Source organism: Colossoma macropomum, unplaced genomic scaffold, assembly GCF_904425465.1.
Source record: "Colossoma macropomum unplaced genomic scaffold, Colossoma_macropomum, whole genome shotgun sequence".
Classification (NCBI taxonomy): Eukaryota; Metazoa; Chordata; class Actinopteri; order Characiformes; family Serrasalmidae; genus Colossoma; species Colossoma macropomum.
Genome location: NW_023494784.1, coordinates 28031954 through 28056444, shown reverse-complemented (window position 1 = coordinate 28056444; position 24491 = coordinate 28031954). Strand labels below are relative to the sequence as shown.

The following is a 24491-nucleotide window of genomic DNA, read 5'->3' as shown; positions in this document are numbered from 1 at the left end:
GTTTTGCTGGTAGCATTTCACTGAGGACTATATAAAAAAACAAATGGTGATAAATTGTTCTTAACATGAAGTAACTGAGGTTTTTGACCAATTATGTTTCATTTTCTCACAATGTAATGGGCAGCTGGCCATAATAAATTAACAGACAATAAACAACCTAAAAGAAATTTGTAGTTACAAAGTTTTGATCTGACAGCAATGTCTTAATGTCTAAGCAAAAGCCAGAACCTTCTACTGTTCTCTAACTGACCCACTAAAGCACTAAATTCCTTTTGTTTTCTCCCCCCCCCCACCCGGTTTCCCTCCTCCACCCCAGCAGCCTGTAAAGCTAGAGTGACTATTAATCCTGACATACTCACTTTCTATTTAACTGCTTCCATTAGATGAACCAGTAAGAGTTCTCAGGTACTCGACTATATTGCCATGTGCATCTACAGTTCTAAAAGTGTTTCATTTATATATTGTTCATTTTGACAGGTTCAGACAGGGTGGATAAAATGATGATTATGTCATGATAAGATTGTCTGAATATAACATGGTATTGTTGTTACTTCTAGAACATTAAACTGCATGGACCATAAAACTCAAATTTAGAGAAACCTATACAGGGCCTATAAACAACAACAAAAACAACAACAAATGTGTAATAACTGTAAAAACTACATCATAACAAGTAGCTATGTCAACTGAATGTCATTAGGTCATTTTTTGTTTTATTGATTTACGAATACATTTTGATGAAGTGTGATTTTTCCCCATTTCTTCTTGACCAGTTTCTTTTTTTTTTTGCAGACACTGTATTAAAAAATAAATACAGTTGGGTGCAAATGTCTAAGAACACTAGTGAAAATGCATCTACTTTACATTCTTTTCTAATTAAATACAAAACTTTTTATACTGTATCATTTTATAACAATAAGTAAAAAAAGTAGAATATTTCAAATATTTTCATGAATTTCTTGTATTTGGTGTGCCTTCCCTTTGCTTTAATGATGGCGTGTACATAAGCTGGCATGGACTCCACATGATTGTGCAAAAGCTTCTGAGGAATAGATTAAATCTGCCCGAGAGACTGGACACAAGCTTCAATGGAAGGGATAAGACTAAAAAATTCTGACCTTTTTTTGTACAAATGCCTTATGTTCAATATCACAAATTTGCTTTAATTAGACTGGTAAGCTCTCCTTATCCCTTAAAATGAAACAGGCTGTTTTGTTACTGTGCCTAATTTATATAAATGACCTCTGTTCTGTTTGGCTGCACTGAATTGGCTTCATTCAAAAAGCTGAAATACCTCCTTATAACTTCAACTTGAACAGGCTGAACTGCTGTAGGCTGAATAGGTAGATATGTGTAAATGCACTGGTTTTTATATTATCAAAAAAATAATTAATTTAAAATGAGCTGTTTTTGCAGCTTATTTTCCATAGGACTGGAGAGTGGATGGTACGTTCTGAAACTTTAACAAATATTTAGCACTAAATTTAACTCTCACTTCAAAAAAACAGAACAGTTTGGTTTTCCATGTAATGGGTCTTGTGATGTGTTATATTTTTGCCCACCTTTAGGTTCATACCATGTAAATCCTAAATGCTCTGTCTGAGTGGTTTCAGAGTTAAGTTTGAGAATGGCCTACTTCTGCTGCTATGAGCTACACGGACCCTTTATCACACCGGCTCTAGCAAAAAGCCACACAACTAACACTCTGTTACTGAGCCACATCGAAAAACCGTGTGAAATTATAAGGATAAAAGTGGTTTGGAGTTGATTTGGGCTGTGTCTGTCCATGCAAAGTAGTGTGTGTGTCTTTCTCTATTCACTGGTCTGACCTGCAGTAAACACAGGTTGGTAAAGTGTGCATTTCCCTCGTGTGCCCTCCCACCTCACGGGTCCAGACAACATCTGTTTTCTCTGTCTCTCTCTCTCTCTCACACACACACACACACACACTATTTGTCATGCTGTGATTGTGGGCAGACAAAGCAGGCTGTCGGCAGCCAGATAGCACTGTGCTACTGCTATTAATCACAATTACACAGAACTGCGCACACACACACAGCATCAACATCACACTCAGATCTAAACTCTCCTTTTTTCCTAGCTCCTTTTTTCAGCACCTCTGTGATCCCCTCCTCCTCCTCTTGTCCTCTGTGAAGAGGTCAGTAAACTCCATTTAAAAAACAGCCTCCTAATTTTCCTTCACCTCACCAGCAGCTTTTTATTAGCCATGTTTTCTTTTGGCATCTTCTCCCCTTCCTCTTTTGGAGACATGAGTTTGATATCGAGGAGGCAGCCTGAGTACGAAAGCCTCATGTGTACATGTGTGACGGCTGTGATTAATGCGTTTAGTGATGTATGGCTTGCAGCAGGCGGATAGTAATATAGATAAAGCCTCTGTTTCGGCTGCGTCCCAAAGCTTCATGAGGTACACTGCCCGAGCCTAACATGTTTCCTTTCAGCTAGCAGCAAACTGGACAATTTCAGTGAAAATTGTAAACTATTTTATCACAACTCTTTCACTCTCATTCTAATCCATTTACAAGGCGTTACGTAGCTTTGAAAGCAACCTCCTACTTTGAGGTCTGTATTATTTAATAAATGTGGTTTACATTTAATATAACTACTTACACTAATAACACTATACTAAAGCTAGCAATTCATTGCTTTCCAAACAAAAGACCAATTTGAACCTCAACAGTCTGAAATACTAACTATAGAATTATTTATTAAACTGTTCAGTCCAGCAGCTGAGTAAAGTTAAAAATGGAAAAAAAAAAAATAATAATAATAATAAAAAAAAAACTAAACTATTCAGTTCAACAGTTAAGAGAGGTCAGATCAAATAGCTACTATGCATGTAATGGTGAAGAATATTACCTCCATGGTGGTGGGACAGGCTTCCCCCATTGGCTAGAATCTCCTCTCTGGCTGCATGCTGCACACAATTGTGAAGAAACATCTCAAACACATTTATCCTTTATATTTAAACCTGTATAGAGATCTTTGAATCAAAACCCCATGTTACCAGGTGCTATGCAGGCCACTAGTTTCAACAGTTATTTTGAGATGAAACATTAGTTTTAGAGCAATGTAAAATTCAAATTGTCAAAATGTTAAACTTTTACCTCCACTTTCTCATAGACATGTATTGGATCACTGAGTCCTCTATAGTTGAAGGCAAAGTAGAAATACACACAGGCACCAGCATCATAGGTCTGTGTTACTCTGTGGGAGAGGGTGGAAAGAGAGAATAGAAAGAAACAACAAATGTATAGTAAATCGAAAAAAATCAGACTTAAAGTCATTGACTATCAACAGCTATCACTATAACTACAACCCTCTTTTGCACTTTTGTTTGACTAAACTGAAGTATCATTTGGTCAGGGGCACATCATCTGACTCTCATTTCCTCTCTAATAGCAGAGTATTTAAAAGCACTAACAGACACTGGCTCCATTCTGGTCCATCAGCCAGCACTGATGTTAAGATAAATGTAGCGTGTATGGTGTGACTGAGGCCGGGGTGGGGAGGTCCCTGTCACTTTCAATCTCATCACATTCATGTGATATTAAGCACCCACCAGCCACACCAACACCCCACCGGCACATGGCCATATTCTCAGTTCAGCACCGTCCATCCACATAATGCCCCTTAATAAAATATCAGTCTCACACACTGCGGCCATCTGGACACACACCAGTCGGTGACATTACAGATACGTAACACCACGGTACAATACTTTTAAAGACCTGCTAAAGTGATTTTGATTACTCAGCACAAAAAGGATGCACAATGATAATTCTAATTCTGGTGGCCACATTTAAGGATTTTTCAGAATGTTCACAGAGTGAGTTAGGATGACAGAGTATGAATGGCAGGAATGATATCATGGTAGGCTGAGGACCACGGTTTGTGCTAGCGAATAAACAAGCAGCCACAAACTCATTTTTGTGTCATGTGTGAGGCATGTCAAACATTTTTGTGCAAAAATAATATCAATAGCCAATGACTTGAATTTTACCCATCTGTTGGGAAGACAATCATTCTCAGGCATCAAAATGTTATAGCTGAAAATCTGCTCATGCATGCTAGTTTGCATTTATAACCAAATGTGCATCATATATCAGCAGACAATATATTGTTTGATGATCAATTTGAAAATGTGCTTATTATCATGATTCCAATACCAAAATTACAGATATTATCTGTAAATGATCTGTAAAATAAATGAATGAAAATGTATTTATTGTCTCTTTTGTTTTTAGGCCATGCACACACAGGAGTCTGCTTAAAAATGTAAAATATCATTTTACATAAAATTATGTAAATGTTTACAATAAGTCAAGTCTAACTAGCTGTGACACGGCTCTGTACAATGAATCAATGACTTAACCTCTCTTATGCTTCCTACACTTCATATACAGATTATAACAGAAACATGTTTTAAAATGGGGGGGCAGTAAGGTTGTTGGTGATTGATATTGGTATCGGCCACAACAAGATGTTAGATTCCGTTTATTGTTATCGACTCAGAAGTTTAATATTAGTGCATTCCTATTTTTACCCTGTATGTTCCTCTTTTCGGCAGATTCCTCAGCCTGCTCTGAGACAAACTGAAGCTGTGCTGATTCATGTCTTGTTGACCCTGAATCAAAGTGTAAAAAGTGTGTGATCTGAATGCCATGTCTCTCTTTTGAGCATGTTAGGGTAGAGGGGTGTGTGTGTGTGTGTGTGTGTGTGTGTGTGTGTGTGTGTGTGTGTGTGTGTGTGTGTGTGTGTTATCAATAGGGGCACTGGCTTTAGCAGAGGTTAAATGGCCACATCAATCACGTCACACACAGCTGCACAGCAACAGACAGGAAATGAATGGCTAAGGTATAATCAAGTTTCAAACCTAATCTCTCTCACTCTCCCTCCTCATTCTCTCTCACACTCACCCCACCAATCCAACCCCCCACTTTTCCCTTTTACTCACTTCTTTTCACCTCACTCTCTTTCTTTGTTTGGCAGGGTCACAGTGAAGGTGGACAGAGTTGTGTTCAAAGACTTTGTAGGTCACTAGCTTGCAGACAAACCCATGCCAGGTTAAGTCTCTTCAAAACAAAAGCTGTATAATAGATTGAACAAAGTCTAAGCTTATTTGCTGTCTAATTGGAGTAGACAAAAGTCTTGGCCAACTGTCTGCCTCACTGGTGTTAGTAAAGCAGGCTTCCAGTAGGTAATTAACAAACTGAAGGGAATTGCAGATGATCATACCTGCATGTAGATAGCGGGGGGAACTGCACTCCTCGCTCTTTACACTCTCTCACTATCCTCTCCTTTACGTTCCGGCACAGGTCCAAAACTCTGCAAAACACATGCACAGAAAATGGCAAATATTAATACTCAACACACACAAACAAGGCTCAAAACTACCAGAAAATATCCTGTGCAAATCCACTTAACTAAAGAAGCCATCTCACACAGCAAGAGTAGGGTCAGTATAGGCAGTGACCAACACTCTCAGTGTGCAGAGAAACTATAATGGGTGTCATTACCCTCCCTCAGAGGGTAACACACGGTTCACTGGCAGAGTTAAAGGAGAGAAATCAAGGCAAGTGTAGTGATTTTCTCTTAAAGACCCTCAAATGGCAATGGTAAGAAATGCAGGAACCCAGTCATAAATGCAGGTGGCTCAAACCAAATGAAGCTCTGCTAAACTGTTGTATTTTGTTTTATGCAGTACAGAATCTGCAGCATGAATTATAGCACAGCATGAAAAAGGGAAGAACAATAAAAACTCATTTCTGTGTTGAAAGGTGAATGTTACGCAAGAAAGATTGAAAAATTCACCAACAACGTAGCTAAAGCTCTTCTAAAGCCTGAAAATATTAAAGTTTGACAAATCATGATATAAAAAGCAGACATTAACAAGACAAATTTATTCTATTTACACCATTGACCATTCACATTGATTCTAATATCAGAATTACAGATCAATCTATGATTATCTGTAAACGTTCTGTAAAATAAATGAATTAACAACACAGATTTACTCTATTTACAACATTAACCATTCCCAACAGAATAGGGAAGATTTCAGAAAGCTGAAATGAAATTCTTTTCTAGCCCATGATAAACAGAGCTTGGCTACCACAATCTCCATCAGTTTGTGTAGGCCAGTGAAGAGTGGATAACACTATGACTTCTGTGTTTGGAGCTTAAGTGAATTCTTCCAGATTGTTAAAGAGAGGGTCTGACAGAAACAAAGCCAAGTACAACTCTTAGAAACATTAGAATATCTGTTTTCCACCTTGGCTGCACAGTGCTTGCAGCTGAGCAAGATTATGTAAATTTAAATGCAGATGTAGTTCTACTTTGCAATGTAATATACAATATGACTTTAAAGAACTGTAAAACTAAAAATATGTATTTTTGAGACATACACTGATACTTCAAAGAGTCACAGTTCTTACCTGTCCCAAGGCACTGATGTTTCGAATGACTCGCCTATCACATAGTAATCCATGCCCAAATCCTACACAAAGACAGACATCTGTTACTGTAATGCAGCATTCTGCACTGGTTATCTGGTTTCAAGCACTAAAAGGAAGATGAAGTGTATTAAATGAAAGACTATTGTACCCGCAGGTAAGCAATAACAAAGGTGAGCATGTATCCTCTCTGCCCGTTATCCTCTCCTGCTGCCAGACCCCTACAACATACACGGACACACAGACACACACAATTAAAAAACAAAAAAAATCTGTTAATATCAAATTGGCCTTATCAACACGAGCTAAGAGATTTCTTTCTTCAAAATCATTCTTTCTCTCTCACTGTCTCTCACAGACACACACCCCAATCAAGTGAATCAGCTCTTAGTTTTAGCCCTCTATCAATCATAATCATCATCTAATCAAATATTCATTTGCTACCCAAACTAATCAACATAACCTCGTTAAAGATGAAATCATGGATCGATTTTCCCATTTTTCCTCAGAGCACAAGCACAAGCATTCCACTCAAGTATCAATCAAATCCATCACTACCCCAATGAAAAGGGGCCATGATGAATGTGAAAAGATGAAAAGAAAACAGCTTGTGTCTTAAAGAGGAGTGATATAGTGAATTAGAATGGTCACAATTAGGGTTAAAGGTTATGCCTCTGATGACCCATAGTGATCCACACTGGTTAAATAGTTACTATGATTCAATGGAAACAGCAGGCAGTACTGCAACACACAGACACACCAGAGGTTAGTAAGGGTTCTCTGCAGATGCACAATATGGAAAACACTGCCACAGTTAAACGGAGGGCCTAGGTATTGGAGCTGAATGATACTGTGAAAAAGAATCACACTGTGACTTTTTTTATTTTTGCAGGGGGAAAAAGCCCAGCTAAACCGCTCACATTTACAAGTAATTATCACTCTTGTGATGTAAAGGTTCATTTCTGACCAACATCATTCACGCTAGTTGAACCATGTGAGTGCCTGGATTCACCTAAACACCCAAAGAACATCTGTGATTGGTGAGGATGCTCATAGCACATGATAAAACGTTCAGAGAGCAGTCAGAGACCAATTTTCACATTGTGCACACTGCACACTTGTGAAAAAATGTAACTATTACCAGGGCGGTTGTTGCGATAATGATTAAAAATAACAACGTAGCCCTACTAGATATGTGTAGTTTTAGGAAGTGCGGCTGAGCTATCGATGTGCTCCTGGTGTGAAATTACAAAACAATTAAAGCTATTACCACTACATTATATAACTACTACCCCACAATAGTACTACAGCCCCTGAACACACATAAACAACAGATCTGGTGGCTCCTTCAGGGTATTTTCACTCTTGGAAAGATTCTGCATTTCAAGTGGTCTCTGTTGGCTGAGCCATGGGTTTCTGTGCATATGTGAACACGTCAAATGAACAGTGTGTTAGACTGATTTTGCTGTGGTTAAAGGTTGAGGCAAGGCACAACGCAACATACCCACTGTAAAATTACTGTAACACACAGACTCAACTGGCTTACTGTTTTTTTAGAAAACAGCAAAAAATATAATATGTAGTAAAATAAATAAAATAAAATGCACAAAAGAATATAATACAATACAGTACATTGTTTAATAAATGACTATTTAAAGAAAGGATGATTTCATTAACAACGGTAAACATTTAACGGTTTTTAGCAGCTTGGCACTATTGGAATATTTTCTCACAGCTTTAAACAGGACTCAGTCAGTCAAAACTGTTATTTCAGATTACTTCAAGAACACTACCCTTTGGCATTACTCAAGTTTTAAAAGAGTTGAGAAGGGAACAAGAAGTAGTGTGAGACTTCATCAATGCTGAAGAGAACCAGAAAGAGATTTGAGTTCCCTTCAAAGTTTGCTTACACCGAAAGCACTGCAGTCATTTGCAGCCGGTTCCTTTCAGGTTCACTTTAACAGAACTGAGTTTGTTTTATTTTAAAAAAAAAAAAACTATGTGAAAACAACCCTGCAATGGACTGGCGACCTGTCCAGGTTGTATCCTGCCTTCCGTCCAATGACCACTGAAACAGGCTCCAGCACCCCAGAAGGATAGAAAGATGTGATTTAGAAAATGTGTGTGTGTGTGTGTGTGTGTGTGTGTGTGTGTGTGTGTGTGTGTGTGTGTGTGTGTGTGTGTGTATGTGTATGTGTATGTGTATATACGTGAAAACACCCTTAGAGTCTCCCTTGAAGAAACCAAAGGGCACAGAGGAAAGACTTCAGGTGATCCATCACATACACGTACACACATACACACACACACGTACACGTACACACACACAGCAAACTCAGTAATAGGTCCACTAAATAGAACAGAGAGTGTCCTGAAGTACCCTCTTAAACTAGTGCCAAGTTCACAGAGCAGTGAGTGAATAAGTGAATAAGTGTGTGTGTATGTGTGATGAATTACTTAATAAAACATAAAAGATAAAGTACTAATGATACAAATTAATGGCTAAAGGTGACCAGTATTGTGGTATTATTTTTCATAACAGTAAAGATCATTCCAGTTTCCTTTAGGTTTTCTCTAAATTGTCTCAATATCTCAGAGATGCTGGCTTGACAATGAGTATGAGTACCTTATATCAAACATTTCAAGCATTTTGTTCTCATTTTATTATATTATCTACTGTTCTCTGTTTTATATACCACCTTTTTAGTTATAGTGTGAAGCACTTTGAGCTGCATTTTATGTATGAAAGGTGCTATATAAAGCTGCTATCATTATTATTATTATTATTAATAATAATAATAATAATAATAATAATAATAATATTTATATTATCATCATCATCATTATTATGAACAACAGTCAACAACAAATATCACAGCCTCCTTATAACTAGAAATGGTCATATCTATGCTCTGAATTGGCAATGGTAGCATAAATTATTTACTCTGCGAAGCGTTATTAAAATTTGCAGGAAATGTATATAATGAATTAGAAAAAAAAAGTCTTACCCAAATTTGGCAGCGATGTCATAAACCTGTTTCTCATGCTGCAAAACCTTTTCCCGATCTCCTTCAAACAGCAGAGTGGCCACACACAGGTGATGAGGATCAAAGCCTTTGAACTAGAAGAGAAAGGCAGTAAAGTGCGTTTATAAACAGGCAAGGTTCTGTGATGAGGTGAATACATGGTCAACTGAACTATTTCTGGTTATAACTATAGTATGACTCTTACTTTTGTGATATAGAATTTTTTCAGCCCATCCAAAAATGATGTGAAAATGGAGGACACTTGAGGCTTAAGTGCATGACCTGGAAGAACATAAAGCATAAAACAAAATGTCAACACAATGTCAACTAAACAGGGCATTAAAATCTTTCAGTAGTCCTGTATCTCACAAGTGGGCTTCTGACTCTTTAAAAGCAAGAGATAAATGAAGGTCATATTTTCCACCACCCATTTGTGGCCTCTTTCCCCAGTTTATCCACACAGGCTTGGTGCAGCAGATTGATCCGCTGGTTGAACAATAGCAGTGTAATGAATGGGGGAGAGTACAGAAGCAGATACTTTGAAGCTGAGGGCCATAAATCAGCCTCTCACTGAGAGGAAATGCTTTCTACACTGCCGTATCCGTCTCTCTGACATACACTGTCTGATTTATTCCAAACGGACAAACAAAGCATAGCACACAAACGAAAACGAGTGGCCACAGCCAACGGGGCGGCTATCAATCTCTTACACACTCACGCAGACGGGGACAAAAACATCATCAAATAGTCCACGGAGAGTTTGCATGCCACTTTTCTTCTGTGTATTTCAGTTTCCATCCTTTTCTTTCATACACACTGCATAGTGGAGGGGTGGCTGTCAAACAACCAGGTGCATGCTCGCTCTCTTTTGACTTTTTTATTGTTTCCATTTAAAATATGTCTACAGGTCACCAACAACCTGTTAATCAATGAGGTCATTAATTTCATAGGCTTCTAACCAGGCAATATAATGCATTTCAAGTATTAACAGAAAATACTTTCCTTTTTTCCCCAAAAAAATTTTGTCATGATGGGTCACACGATGCTACCAAGCTGGGAGGATGAAGGCCAGATTATGCTTCCTCCATATCATATGAAGCCAGCCACTGTATTTTTTCTAAATGCCATTAAAGCAAGGTCATCTGACAGCTGAACATGCTTGAAGGAGAAAACTAATAGCCAATTCTGTTATATCAGCTAACAGCCAGTAGCGCTGGCTAGCATTGTGCTGAGTTTTGGGTGGAGAGGGAGGCCAACCTACCCACCCAGAGAGTTTGAGGAGAATTAAGCTCCCTTGGATACCCACCTACGGACGGCACTGGCATTGCCGGAGACTGATCCTGGTGACAGGGCTAATGCGGTTACACCATTCAGAAGGCCCAACTGAAAATACTTTTAAAATACTTTAGATTATGTGCTACAGTAAACACTTCTCTTTTGGACTGAAACCCCAGTCTTCAAATTGGAATGAAACAGTAAGTCTAACAGTAAGTTAGAGCCTTCAGTAAACCTTCTTTATGTGGCTTGAACTTGACACTGAGTGGCTTGACCCGATATCAGTTTATCAAATGTACAAATGACACATACTGACAAATCGGAAAGCACTTTTTTATACTTCATTTAAGAGAAGGAAAGAAAAAAAAAAAGAGTTTAAGCAATAAAACTATATTTCTCTACTGTATGTCTGTAAAGACTGCATTTGCTTCCTCATCGTGTTAAGAGGGTTGTGTTACTTGTGTTAAGAGTGTGTATGTGAATGATGATTAAGAAGAGAGAAGCCTTTATTAATAAGAATGTGTATCTCTCTGTTTTAGGTGTTACCAAGAGTCAATTTCTCTCGCACTGAGGCTGAGAAGTGCATCGTCGGTGAAAATGTGAGACTGCACGAGAGCTAATGAGGTCCCTAGAGACCAGGGGAACTTTCCCAATGATGTCTGGCAACCCCTCACAGATTCCTTCATATCTCCAGATATAATTTTATAAAACAATATGCTGTAAGCTTTGTTGCCAGGGCTATTTTTCATTGTTCCTGAATTGTACGTTGGTTTGTTCTGCTGCTCAGCTGGTGAGATAATGATCAATTTAACTTTAGATGAGACAGCGAATGGAGGGGGCCTCTGAGATGAATTATATCATGCAAAATTAAACCGCTTGATGCAAACAACACAGAAAACATCAGCTACAAGCAATTAAACAAAGAATTGTGCACATACAACAATACTTTGTCTCCATAAACAGACAGGAAGGCCAACAATACATACTGAGCCCTTGAATCATTAAGACAAATCTATGAACAAAGATAGTTGTACTGCTCATTTTTGCAGGATTACCAAGCCTCAAAAGCCAAGTGGGGAAAAAAACAAAAGAGCTGATTAGAGGTTATACACATAGATGCTCAATCTCTGAATGCTGTGTATTCTTGATTTACAGATCTATACTAAAAAGGTTCAGAGGATAGTGGTACATTACACTACACTCACTAGCTAAGCCTCAACTAGTGACTAATAAACCTGTGTCCATATGCGTCAACTTCCTTTATACAAAACAAGCCTTAAATTCTGTGAATGATGATCATAGCAGGTTGGAGACTGGATCCGTCCATTAGGGGCGGGGTTCTTTAATAAGACCTTTAAGGAGCAATGTAACCATGGCAACAGCTACGCACTCCTACGTCTGCCATCATGCTCACCCTCTAAGTTTATATTTTTATATCAGCTCAAAAACCTTTTAAAAAAATAATAATAACTTAATGTAAAAAACGCCAAATAATTCTGCAGAGGTTCTCCATGTTTTGCAAGATGGAGCTTTTTCAGAGACAATGGCAGTTTTGGTTTCTGGCTGTCTAAAATTAGATTTGTTTAGTAGATATTTATTACCTTGATTTACTTTGTTTTCATTTTAAAAAGGACACTGCATTTATAACTGGTTCTGCAACATCAACTGAAATGTCAATAACAGTACTGTCAATAACCAAATGCTAGGTCTAATTCAGAATGGCTGATTTTACTTTTACTTTTTTTTTTTTTTTAACCGATTTTCTCCCCAATTTAGTCGTCTCCAATTCCACCCGCTAGTTAGGACTCCCCCAATCACACGATGCTATCAACGCTAGGAGGGTGAAGGCTAACACAGGCTTCCTCCGAGACCTGTGAAGCGCCACCGCTTCTTTTCGAACTGCCGCTCACGCAACGTCATCGGACAGTTGAACGCGCTCGGAGGAAAGCGCCAACCGCCAGATCTGTTACGTCAGCTAACAGACGCCTGCGCTGACTAGCATCGCGCTGAGTGATGGGGGGAGATGATTTTACTTTTGATGATAGAGTCTGAGTTTCTAAATAAAAAGAAGTTATTAAACAGTTTTCATCAACCATTTAGAGGGTGGGTCACCATGCATTTGCAAGAGGTAAAGCACAGTATTTATTTGTTGTTTCTTTCTGGTGTGGGAAAGAACTTACCAAACTGAAACTGCTCGTTGTCCATCAGTCGAATAGAAGCAGGGGCGCATCTCTATAAAGAAAACACAAAGAAACTGAACATTGATGCATTTATGGTTTGAAAAAGTCAAGAGCAGTGCAACAAAAGCCTTCAACAAACAACAGTATTGTTTACAAACCTCTCTGCTTTAGTTCGTGATTAACCTCTTAACCCCTAGAGTGATTTCAACTTAGGATGCTACCAGACTAGGATGCGAGACTGAGGAATGGAAGTCGAGATTTAATGATGGGATAAAAGAAAAACACTCTGAGGGAGTCTCTGCAGGAAACAGGCTCACAATTCTCTCTTTCTTTAATTTGCCCTTTTAATGCTTAAATCAATAATGACAGAAAAACAGGGCTATGCATTCCCCAAATGGCACAGTAAGAGTTGTACTATTTCACTGTTGTGTTGAAGAGTAGCCTTAGGCACTGAGAGTCTGGGGGAAAGTTTGGGTCCGTAACTCTGAGATCCTAAACATCATGATCAATATCTTAATTGTCTGCTGTGTTCTGAGTTCATTTATGCCCTCATAACAAGCAGAGCTCCACAGTGCTAACACATAAACTCATCAATAACACTGCCATCAGCACAAGTCAATGGTTAAGTAATGAGCTAAGGCCTACACAGACAGAGTCTATGGCTGTTATCTGAAGCCTGAGCCTAGAGTTTGAAAAGGATGTTAGCACCCTGAATTCTGTTCTTGAATTCTTTCTTTTATACAGTGATGGAAAACAATTAACTTGTTAAAATAAGTTGTTTTTAATGAGTTAAAGGGTCCTTTAGGCAGACATTAGATATTAAGTGAGGTAAAACAAAAGATTAAACAAAGGACTGAAGGATGTCCATGCTGACCTGTTTGGCCACCTCTCGTAGGCATGCAACTCCCTGCTGAAAGTTTGGGAAGACAATGGAGCCGTATTTCTGATACTCAGGAACAGGACGGATCTTCATAGTAACCTCAGTCACTACACCTAGTGTGCCTGTGAAACACAGCATACCACACGCATAGTTATTGTATAGTTACTGTAAGATTGTTCATTTGTTAAACTTTTCTCTATTTCACATTGTGGGGAAAACACTGTAGAAACATATGCAATAAAGAATCAGCTTTTGGCTGAAGTTTGTTAAGGGTGCAGCTGCATGCAAACACATTAGCATGCACACATACAGATGTAGCACAGTCCCTTCTGTCCAGCGGGGGGTCTGTGTGCACATTTTCACTTCAGTGATCTGGTTTCATCCAGCACAGGGGGAGCTATGTGAGATTTACTGGTGCTAGCTTAGCTGAAATAAAGCAGGTCTGTATCAAAGGAAGTGTCGGGCCAACACCGGAGCCCCAGAGGGTTTTAACCCACAAATCCCAGCATGCTCCATGACCCCTGAGAGCACAACTGCAACTGCTGCTTTGAGTCTCATGTTCCCATTTCATTTAGCCAGAGATGACCAGCTCTCTGCCCTTAGGAGGCATGTCTACAGAGACCAGCGGTGATAAATACCAACACAGACGTTACAACTGAAACTCTGGATCAAAGCTGGACCAGTTTGAGTTTAGACACTGAAAACTCTACTAAAGTAGAAAATAAAAAACAAGTTGGAACAGTGTACACAAAATGGTTCTGAAATTCTGAAGCATGCTGAAATAATTAAAAAAGCAAGAAACTACACAGAACCTCTAATCACAATCTTAAGCCGGCAGTATACTTCCAACAAAGATCGGACTTAAAATCAAATATGCTGTCGTAAGTATGCTATACTTAAAAGAACTTTGTGTACATCTTATCATCACTAGAATCCTGCTTAGTGCAGCCAGGGAGAGGTCTCAGAATGTATGATGTAGTGATTGGAAGTTCTGTTCAGCAAGTTTTGCAACAAAACCCTTTGATACTGACAAATTAAATATCAACATCACACACATTTATAGAAAATGGATTCCAAATCATTTTAAGTAAAATATGTGAAGTCGTACACAGTATTAATATATCGCTGCTGTCAGAAGAAAACCTTGTATCTCAATTTGTTGTTTTTCAGTTTTTGACATAATTTGAAAACAACTACTATCCTTTATATTGTATGTAAATTTCATGATGAATGGACAAAGAGATACAGCCCAAAATGACTTGAAAAAAGTCTGGTTCCGTTGACTTACCTTATAAGTAGGTTTCTTCCTTCTCCTGTAAAGTTATCATTTTGGAGATATGAGGTTTTCTTCCAACAACAGCGATGTGTAATAATTCAATGCTGTACACTACTGTCTAAAAGTTTGGAATCAGTATTCAAATGTTTGGAAATCACACTTCAAAAACCTGAAACTTTGAATAAAACATCTAATACATCTTTGCGTGACAAACTACACCGTATGAGTTATTACTGAATAAAAGGCCAACAATTAACAAGATAAGTGATTCCAAATTTTTGAACAGTAGTGTAGGCTGTAATATTTCAGAGCTAGAAGCTCAACTGCATTGGCCAGCACCACCAGTGTCCAGCGTATTGCTTGGGAATGAATAAAAGATCTCTGTACACTGTGTGAAAATACAGCATCTGTGCAGAACAGGGTGAGAAAGAGATGACAGATCTCAGAGCCAACTTTTTTCTGGCCTGCAGTCAAATTGAGCAAAATACAACCAACAAATGGGCCGAACAATGCAGTAAACATGCCAATAAGGCTGTTTACTACCACATACATACAGTACACACTCCCTAATAGCCTCTTCTACAAACACTCAGTCACAGGACTGACGTTTATAACACTTTCATCTTAACCAGATGACAGTAAATACTCATAAGCTCCATCATAAAACCACACCATAATTCTGTCATCACTGCATTGTTTGTGTGAAAAGGAACTGGAATGAAGCCCTTCTTTAGCGTCTAAACGCCCCTGCCATTACTAAACTCATTTTAAAATCCAGATGTCTTCTTAATGGGATTATAAATGTTTATGAAAGACTATTAATTTGGGAAAATTAACCACTATAAAGAATTCACTCACACACTAACTGTAAAAGCTAGCTCTTTCAGATTTGCTCCAAATTTATGTTTAGCCTCTTTATTCCAATTGTACCAATTCTTTTTGAATAGAACTAAGAAACCAAATAAGTGATAAACAAATAATCAAATTGATTAATGTATAAATAAATAATTAAATTCAGTATACATAATACAAAGCAGCTTGATTGTATTATATATTTTAATTATCTTTTTTGTACTGTACAAACGTCTTAGGAACCTAAGCAGTTTAAAATAATTTATCTAATCAGTAAGGGTGTTTTAGATAGTAAAAACACAATACCACATTAGAATAAATTCATAACATAACATGAGAATTTTTTGTTTTCAAAAAGGTAGTTGATATCTGCAAGTTAGTTTGCAGAATTAGCCCCAGCCATTGCATGGATTCGTTAAAAATCATCACCAGCTCCATCACCTTATTTAACATAGTGAAGCATTGAATAGTCAAGCCAGGTATTGGACGTTAATTACAAATAATATTGGGCTGCCACGAGTAGGGTTTGGAACACACACTGACGTCACTGTTTGCCACACATAGGTTATACTTTGGCGGTGCGCCCAGGTATATAGACACCCACCAAAGTGTATGTCAACTATTTAAAAAAACAAAGAAAGGTAAAACATTGACTATTTTTATTAATCAGTTTTTAAAAAACAACTTGCATTTATTTTGACCGCTACACAAATGCAGCTCAGGTCGGTGGGAGGGAGAGAGCATCAGAAGAAGGTGAGACTCCAGCACACTAATGTGTATTAATTCAGAAAGAAGTGTTTAAACCTTACTGAAATACAGTCAAAACAAATAGTTATGTCTTAGAGAAGTAGATTTTGGACATTTGAGTAGTTGATATTCCAGTAAAACACATTATTCGAACCTACAATGTGTCTTAGTTTATGACGTGTTTAACCCTTTTTTGCCAGCAATGACGGTTTATGCTGTCAGTCATAAAACCACTGAAGTCACCACTTAATGTCACTGTTATTCTACTGCCAAAGTGAATGGCTGATAGGTTGTACTCTAACCTTTTGGACCAAAAAGGCTCAGAAGCAGATCTAAATTATTATTATTTTTTGTAAACATTACTCATAAAGATGCCAGGTTAAAACTGTGCCAGGAAGCAGGCCATGTTATCCATTCTTAAATATATTTATATGACAGTATATAGTTTCACAGGGGAAAACTACACCACTTGTATGTAACTGACATACCCACATAGTCTTGTAAATTACAAAATGTATGTAATCATAAAAGTTGAGTGTAATCTTTGTTAAAAAAATAAATTGAAAAATAAAAAAGTAATTTTAAATTTTGTTATTTAATTATGCTTTCTTTTCCACACACCCCACCCAAAGAAATGCATAAAATAACTTAATAAGTTTTTTTCAATCTTTTGTATAGTACTGTAAATGTATTCTGGAGATGACTGGTGGTTATACAGAGGTTCTGTTTTACATTTTCTGAGCAATACTCATGTGTAGTATGTTAACATGGCGGCAGCGGATCATGGCATGCTGCTCTCTAGTGGTTTAATGTGGAACTTGTGTGTCTATCATCAAATTTCACCACACCCAATACTATACTATGCACCACATACAAGGAATGTGAGGCAAAAGAACAGAGTGTTTCAGTGTGTAAAAACCCTATGATCACACTACACTGCTATGGAACAGTAGCAAAATATGAACACCTTATTTGACTTCAGTCTATCTGTCCATACTATAATACTCTCACCGAAGGGGTAAAAAGGCTGAGAAAAATATCCTAATCTTTACTTAGATTATTGTTTTGAATTTAATCAAGAAAGCAGTTTCCTATCTATTCTATAAAAACCAAAGATCCCACCACCACAACCAACAACAGAACATAACATGAAAAATAGAATTTTATATATAGAGAACTAAGCATTTTCTATGGAAAGGCAAAAAAACAGATGCTGTGCACCCAAGTACACCATTTAGAACCATTTATCTTGGCAATAAGTATGTTTGTGCTTGTAAAAACATCATACAACATAATAATAAATGCTAATCAACATAAATACAATAAAAGTAAAAATAATTTATTGTTTAAAAATAAATACTCAATATCTTCTGACATAGTCTAGAAAGAAGTTTGGTTCCAGATTTCTACTAGAAGTCTCCAGCCATCTAATTGATGGGGTGATGGGTTAACACCAGTGGTCTCCAGCCCTGGTCCTGGAGAGCTACTTTCCTGCACAGATTATTTCCAACCTGCATTTAACATACTGTCCCACCCCTTAATGAGCTGGAACAGGTGTGGCAGAGTGTGGTTGGAACTGGACACTGCAGGAGGGTAGCTCTCAGGGACCAGGGTTGGTGACCACTGGGTTACAATTTCCAGAAACTTGGATTGGATATGCCCACAGCACAGGAAAAAAAAGAAAGGACATCAAGAAAATATGTATCTTCCTTTTTTGTTATATTAAAAAGTACTTAAATCATACAGAAATGCACCAGGAATATATTTTCCACATCTACCACCAAGTTTACCATTATACACTACATGGAAATCAGATGTACCACCTAGAATCCTAAGTTTTCCATTTGGAAATACGCTTTTGTCGCCTGCTTGAGTGCAACATACAAGCAGGAAAATTGGTATTTCTTGACACTACGCGAATGCAGTTTCAGCAGAACTTGCTCAGAGGACACAGATATTATAGCTGCTACTCTGTAACACTGACTAAGACCCATCTCACAGACAAAGAATTCCTGTTTCATGCCGAGGCAAAAATAACCCTGCGGCAGCAAAAACTAAGAGCAGAGTTAATGCAACCCAGTGAAAAGCTCAGATTCACAGATGTACAACAGTCATTTATAGTCCCATGGCCAATATAATGGGTACAAATGCGCACTCCAACACCAATCACTCCATCTCTGAGCAGACTGCTGTGTGCCTGCACACTTTCTCAGTGGGCCTGTGTGTGTGTGTGTGCACGCACACCAGCAGATGTTGAATGCTGTAATGCCAACACTGCCTGTATTTGTTAATAAGGGTTGGCATATGGTTGTGGTATTCTCAGTGGGCATTTACAAGGACAGGACACAGAAAAGAGGGATTGTGGGGATTTGTCTGTGTACGCGCATGTGTATGTGTATTTGATTCCATCTCTCTCTTACTCAGACACAGTAAGAATGTCCATACCTTCAGAACCCATTATGAAGTGGTGAATGTCAGGTCCAGTGGACATTCGTGGACCCTGACAGCTCTTTTCAATCACTCCTCTAGGGGTCACCATCTTTATATGCACCACCTAGAGATAAAGCAAAACAGTTCACAAATAATACAGTTCACAAATAATGCCCTGGTAAGCAGATAAGAGCAGGTAACAGCAAATATCAGCTACACTGAAGAAACAACTAATAAAACAAAATGTTAAAATGGGTTTGGGTGCTTATTGAAAAATACGCCCACCACACAGAAAAAGAAAGCATGGACATTGGGAAAATATGCATCTTGCATTTTCTTTGTTATATTAAAAAGCATATAAATCATGCAGAAACTCATCAGGTATATTTTTCCACACTGCATCTGTCTGAATCACTGACTCCAGATCGATGCATCACAATGCATTTTTTCATTCCTATGAACAGGAGTGAAATAATGTATTGAGATGCATCGATTTAAAGTTGGTGATTTTACTGCATCAAATTTGGAATTTACACCTTATAAGCGTTTTGGCATCTGTATCTGCTCGGCAGATAAGTACAATTAAAATATCATATTTAGTCATTGGTAGATCTCTAATATACACCTACTCATGAAAAACCACATTGAATTCAGCATGAGGTCTAAGAATGAACGACGTTGTGGTTAGGCCCAATTTGGAACAAACAATGCAGTGGATATGAGTTATGTTCCGCAAGCAGAACACTCAATACTATATGGATTGAAACCACTGTGTCATTTTGGCCAAAAAGATGTTTTGCTTCAGAAATGTCATTTTGGTTTGAAGTATACTACTGGCTGTAGAGTGTTTGAGTAGTTTGAGCATGATACACGACTTTTAGATGCTCATCTTCAGTGTTTCTATTCAAAAAGGCTTATTTTAAAGCTGTGCAATTTTTAAAAAAGAAACATCAGATCACTCTCAGACAATCCTAAAGAGTACAATATCATTATGGGGAAATAGTTCTATCTTGCCATCTCTAAGGTGTTTGTTGTGTCTGTGATTTTAGAGGGTTGTTTGTGTACCAGGTCTTCGATGTTGCCATAGATGTTCTTCTTCATTCCTGATGCACGTGTGGCCACCCAGCCTCCAAGAGAACTGAACTCCATCGAATCAGGCTCATGGCCAGTGCAGTAACCACTTTCATTCAGCTGGGTAAAAATCACACACACACACACACACACACACACACACACACATACACACACACACACAGAGATGACATGGATACACATAGCTTCAGTTTTATTACCAAATTCCCCAGAAACACACTCTTTAATGGCATGCCATCTGCGCACACACAATATCCCACATATCCAGACATACACACGTGATAGGCTTGTTAACATGTCTCCCCCCGCCGCCCACACACACACACACACACACACACACACACACACAACTACATTATAGCACTACACTGCCATTTTTCTGTATTAGTTTGATGGTACCATCTGCTCTGTGTGTGTGGTTAATAGTATGAGAAGTCCTTGCCAATCTCTGCTCTTCAATCCACATGTTGAAGATAAACCTCATTATAGCCTCCTCATAGTCTCAGTATGAGCAGGGAGAGGTGATACTAACCTGTCTCTCCAGGTCCTGGCCAATGATTCCAGCCTCTACATGGGCAGTTAGGTTCTTTTCATCGATCCACAATATTCGGTTCTGCATAAAAATAGAAAGTCAAACTCAATACATCATCAACATCTTTCCCTTAGAAAATTAAAAGCAGACTTCCAATGCAGACATCTGACGCAGGTGTCTGTATACTGCATAGGAAAGAACAAACACTGAAAGGCAGACGAATAGGGAGGGGTAGAGAGTGTGTAAGGATGTGTCAGTGAGACAAAGGGAGTTCAGAGAAGAGAGTGAAAGATAGAGAAACAGATAGAGTCTAAATATCAGGGTTCTTTAACTCCAGTCCTGAAGGGCCAGTGTCCTGCTACAGTTTGTGCAGGTGATTGCTCAACTACACCTACTAAACTTGACTATTAGCAGATTTTTTCCCCTCTTGCTGTGTTAATATTCACACACTCCAATTGAAATCTGTGTTAATCTGCAGTTAAGTCCACTTTATTATAATTCATTGTGCTGCTCATGGAAAAACATTTGTCTTTTACGTTGCTTGGCAACTATAGCCTACTGGTAACTACACTGCTTGACAGAAGAATAGTTTATTGCACATTGGTATAATTTAACTTAAAGTGTTTTGTCGCTGCCTCACCTCTGACCCAACACCCTTTGACCATGGTAAAATTACTGTAGCACACAGTCTCTTGTGCCTTATTGCTTTATTATGGAATAGTTCTATATAACACAGTTCTACTCCCAGTGAAACCTCTGATTGGATTCTTTTACAATTTAAGTGAAACAGTCTATTACAGGAAATAGATTTGTTGCATGTGGTTCTGGAATTCTCTAATGCAGTTACACAATCTGATTTTTAGCAGCTTTAGAAATTAGTAGGAACTGTTCTATGCCATCATAAAATAGAGGTCTCTTGACATTGTAGTTACAGTATAACGGTCTGGGTCACAGGGTTAAAAGTTAACTTTGTTTCACCAGTTAATCCCATAAGTCCCTGTCTGGAGTTGGTGTTTCTCACGATATGGAATACTCTCGGCACTTCTGAGCCATCAATCATCTGATTGAGCTCATAAACCAGCCGTTCCTGGCATCCGCTGACTTTCATGTCCCACCCTTCTAACCTCATGACCCCTACCAGAGGTTAGCAGCTCAGAGAGAGATGGAGAGATAGAGGGGAAAGAGAGAGACAGCTAGAGAATGGGACAGATAACTTCTTTGGAACTCTGTATTTAGTCTTTACAGGCATAGCATAAGTCTTAATCAGGCTACTAAGAACACCTTTAATTGCCCTTTGTCTGTGTGTGGACAATGCACATGTGTGTGCCCACCATCTGAGAGGTGTCCAGAGAGACAATGGATCGAGTCTCCTCCGGGGGGCATTCTAGAGCACTAGACACACTTGTCCCACCTGACAGAAAGATAGAGACATTTTATCTGTGATTTGCATGTCAGTGGTTTAATGAGTGGGTACAAATGAAAAAAACAAAACAAAAAGAATGACAACAAAAAAACAGGAAGCATGGTTATATATATATTATTTTGTTCTCACCTCCATATGGTATCAAACAGACATTGTGCTTGCAGGCCAGCTCCACAGTCTTCACCACATCATTGTGACAACCTATAGGAGGACAAATACTTTTGAACTGTTTTACATATTATAGTGACAGTGGGACACAATGAAAAAGACGCACAATCTAATCTTTATGACAAAGAGACATTGTGACTCTTGTCTTGACTGTGATGTGTGCAGTGTGTGCAAGGAGCAAAACAGTGAGAAAGAGGGAGGACAAAGAAAAAGGAGGAGCTCTGTCCCTCCTCCTTCTCTGTGGGTGGGATGAATATTTTATATCTACAGCCAATAGGAGTTTGTGTCTCCACCCACACTGAGCATGTGTGTGTGTGTAGAAGAAAGTAACATCCCACACAGCTGCAACAGCGTGAGCACAGCCCCCCTTCATTAGCACTGATCATCCAACAGCCTGCAATGGAATGCTTTTTAGGTACAGCTTCAACCTTTTTTGATCTAGCCCATACATCTAAGAAGGGCAGCACTGATCTTTAAGAGTGCCGGACCTCCAGAGCTCTTAAAGCTACAGCCAATTATCTAACATATGCTCTGAGCAGCAGACACAGAACAGCCAACTCTGCTATTCCATTAGACAGCTGGCTTTTTCTGCAGACTTATGGCTTATGTAACCCTGCCTAATGAAGGACTTGCTCTTTAACTCTAATGGGACAAAGATACACCTCGAGTGAACCCAACTTTAGCTGGAATACAACTTCACTGTACTGTTTCTCAGCAATTCGTCCCATGTACTGCCAACGTCCTCTCTGGACACGGGCATGATGAGACAAAGAGGGAAAGCAAGAAATAAGGACAGAAGTGAGGAAAGAAAGAAAGAAAGAAAGAAAGAAACAAGGAAGGTAAGGAAGAAAGAAGAAAAAGAAAAAGAAAAGAAAAGAAAAGAAAAGAAAAAGAAAAGAAAAAGAAAAGAAAGACAAAAGACAAAAAAGGAAATGGTATAAAGAAAAAAGATGAAAGTGAAAAAGAATAGAAAGAAGGGGTAAGAAATAAATAAGGAAAGAAAGAAAGAAGAAAAAAAAGGAAACAGAAAAATTAGAAAAGTAAGAAAGACATTAGGAAAAATGAAAGAGAAAAAGAGAGAAAGAAAGAGAGACAGAGAGAAAGACAGGGCAAACAAGGAAAGAAGGAAGGAAGACTGGGTCACTGCTAAGATCAGCTGTAGTCCAGCACCCCCAGGGCAGTTCAGAGGTGAAGTGCTTTGCTCAAGAGCACAACAGCAGTAAGCAGCAGAGGTTAGGTACCAGTAAGCCTCTAACTCTCTCTGCTCTCTCAGTCTGCACTGAGAGTTGAGAAGAGTTTAGAAAGCACACTTGCAAGAATCTTTTCCTGCATGAGCTGTGTGATAAAGGGAGAGTGATTTTCTGCCCATTTGGGACCCAAGTCTTAGACAGAAGCAGAGCATTTACATGGGGAAACAGTTGCAGTCGTGGTTGCACCAATCTGAGAGCACTACCTCAAATGACCACGGTATTACTGAATGTCAAACTTCCCCAGAGACACCCCGATAAAGCAGTAGCTCATGAATAATAATGAGCAGTGTACCTGCTGATGCAGCGAGTTGAACATTAACCCATTAAGATAGCCTGTGTGTCCACAGCATGCATACACACCACCACACACACACAGGTTAAGCACACACGCACAGACCAAAACAGATGTGCAGTGCCATCACACATTTAGACCATTTTGTTCACGATTACACATCATTCAAAGATTCAAAATTATCTTTGACCCTAAAGAAAGATGTTTTCTATTTAAAAAGCAGTGCATTTTTACAGTTTTACGATTGGACAAAATACGCTTAATCTGAATTTATTACTTTCGATAAATCAGTAACGATCCCTGATTGCAGCCCACTGTCTGCCAATGTCTGAAGGTATTGATTTAAAAGCCATTTAAAAGCTGTATTTATTAAAAGGGCTACAAGTGTGAATTCTATCACAGAAACATACAGTGTGTGAGCAGCTGGGGTTCAGCCTGCAGTAAAACAGATGGTTAAGGGGTCAATATTATTGTATTATTAATGAGACAATGTGATCGCACTAATATAGAATTTTGCAAACCTCAAAAGTGTGTAAATAATATTAGCGCAAACAACATATGCAGTTAATTAACTATTAAAGTAAACATACAAAAT

At 38.5% G+C, this 24491-nt stretch overlaps 1 protein-coding gene across 4 annotated transcripts in view; it reads right to left on the bottom strand.

Annotated features, from left to right (window-relative positions):
- The window catches only part of agps (alkylglycerone phosphate synthase), a 43195-nt gene that overhangs the window by 5289 nt on the left and 13415 nt on the right, over nucleotides 1-24491 (bottom strand). For all 4 annotated transcript variants that reach the window (XM_036566953.1, XM_036566971.1, XM_036566979.1 and 1 more), the window contains exons 6-19: nucleotides 22316-22387; nucleotides 22095-22174; nucleotides 20764-20844; nucleotides 20205-20330; nucleotides 19155-19263; nucleotides 13829-13956; nucleotides 12955-13006; nucleotides 9705-9781; nucleotides 9482-9594; nucleotides 6625-6694; nucleotides 6456-6517; nucleotides 5257-5346; nucleotides 3126-3225; nucleotides 2878-2935 (exon numbers count right to left, since the gene is read on the bottom strand). In XM_036566953.1, coding sequence (XP_036422846.1) covers nucleotides 2878-2935; nucleotides 3126-3225; nucleotides 5257-5346; nucleotides 6456-6517; nucleotides 6625-6694; nucleotides 9482-9594; nucleotides 9705-9781; nucleotides 12955-13006; nucleotides 13829-13956; nucleotides 19155-19263; nucleotides 20205-20330; nucleotides 20764-20844; nucleotides 22095-22174; nucleotides 22316-22387 — 1218 coding nt within the window. The remainder of the gene's footprint in view (nucleotides 1-2877; nucleotides 2936-3125; nucleotides 3226-5256; nucleotides 5347-6455; nucleotides 6518-6624; nucleotides 6695-9481; nucleotides 9595-9704; nucleotides 9782-12954; nucleotides 13007-13828; nucleotides 13957-19154; nucleotides 19264-20204; nucleotides 20331-20763; nucleotides 20845-22094; nucleotides 22175-22315; nucleotides 22388-24491) is intronic.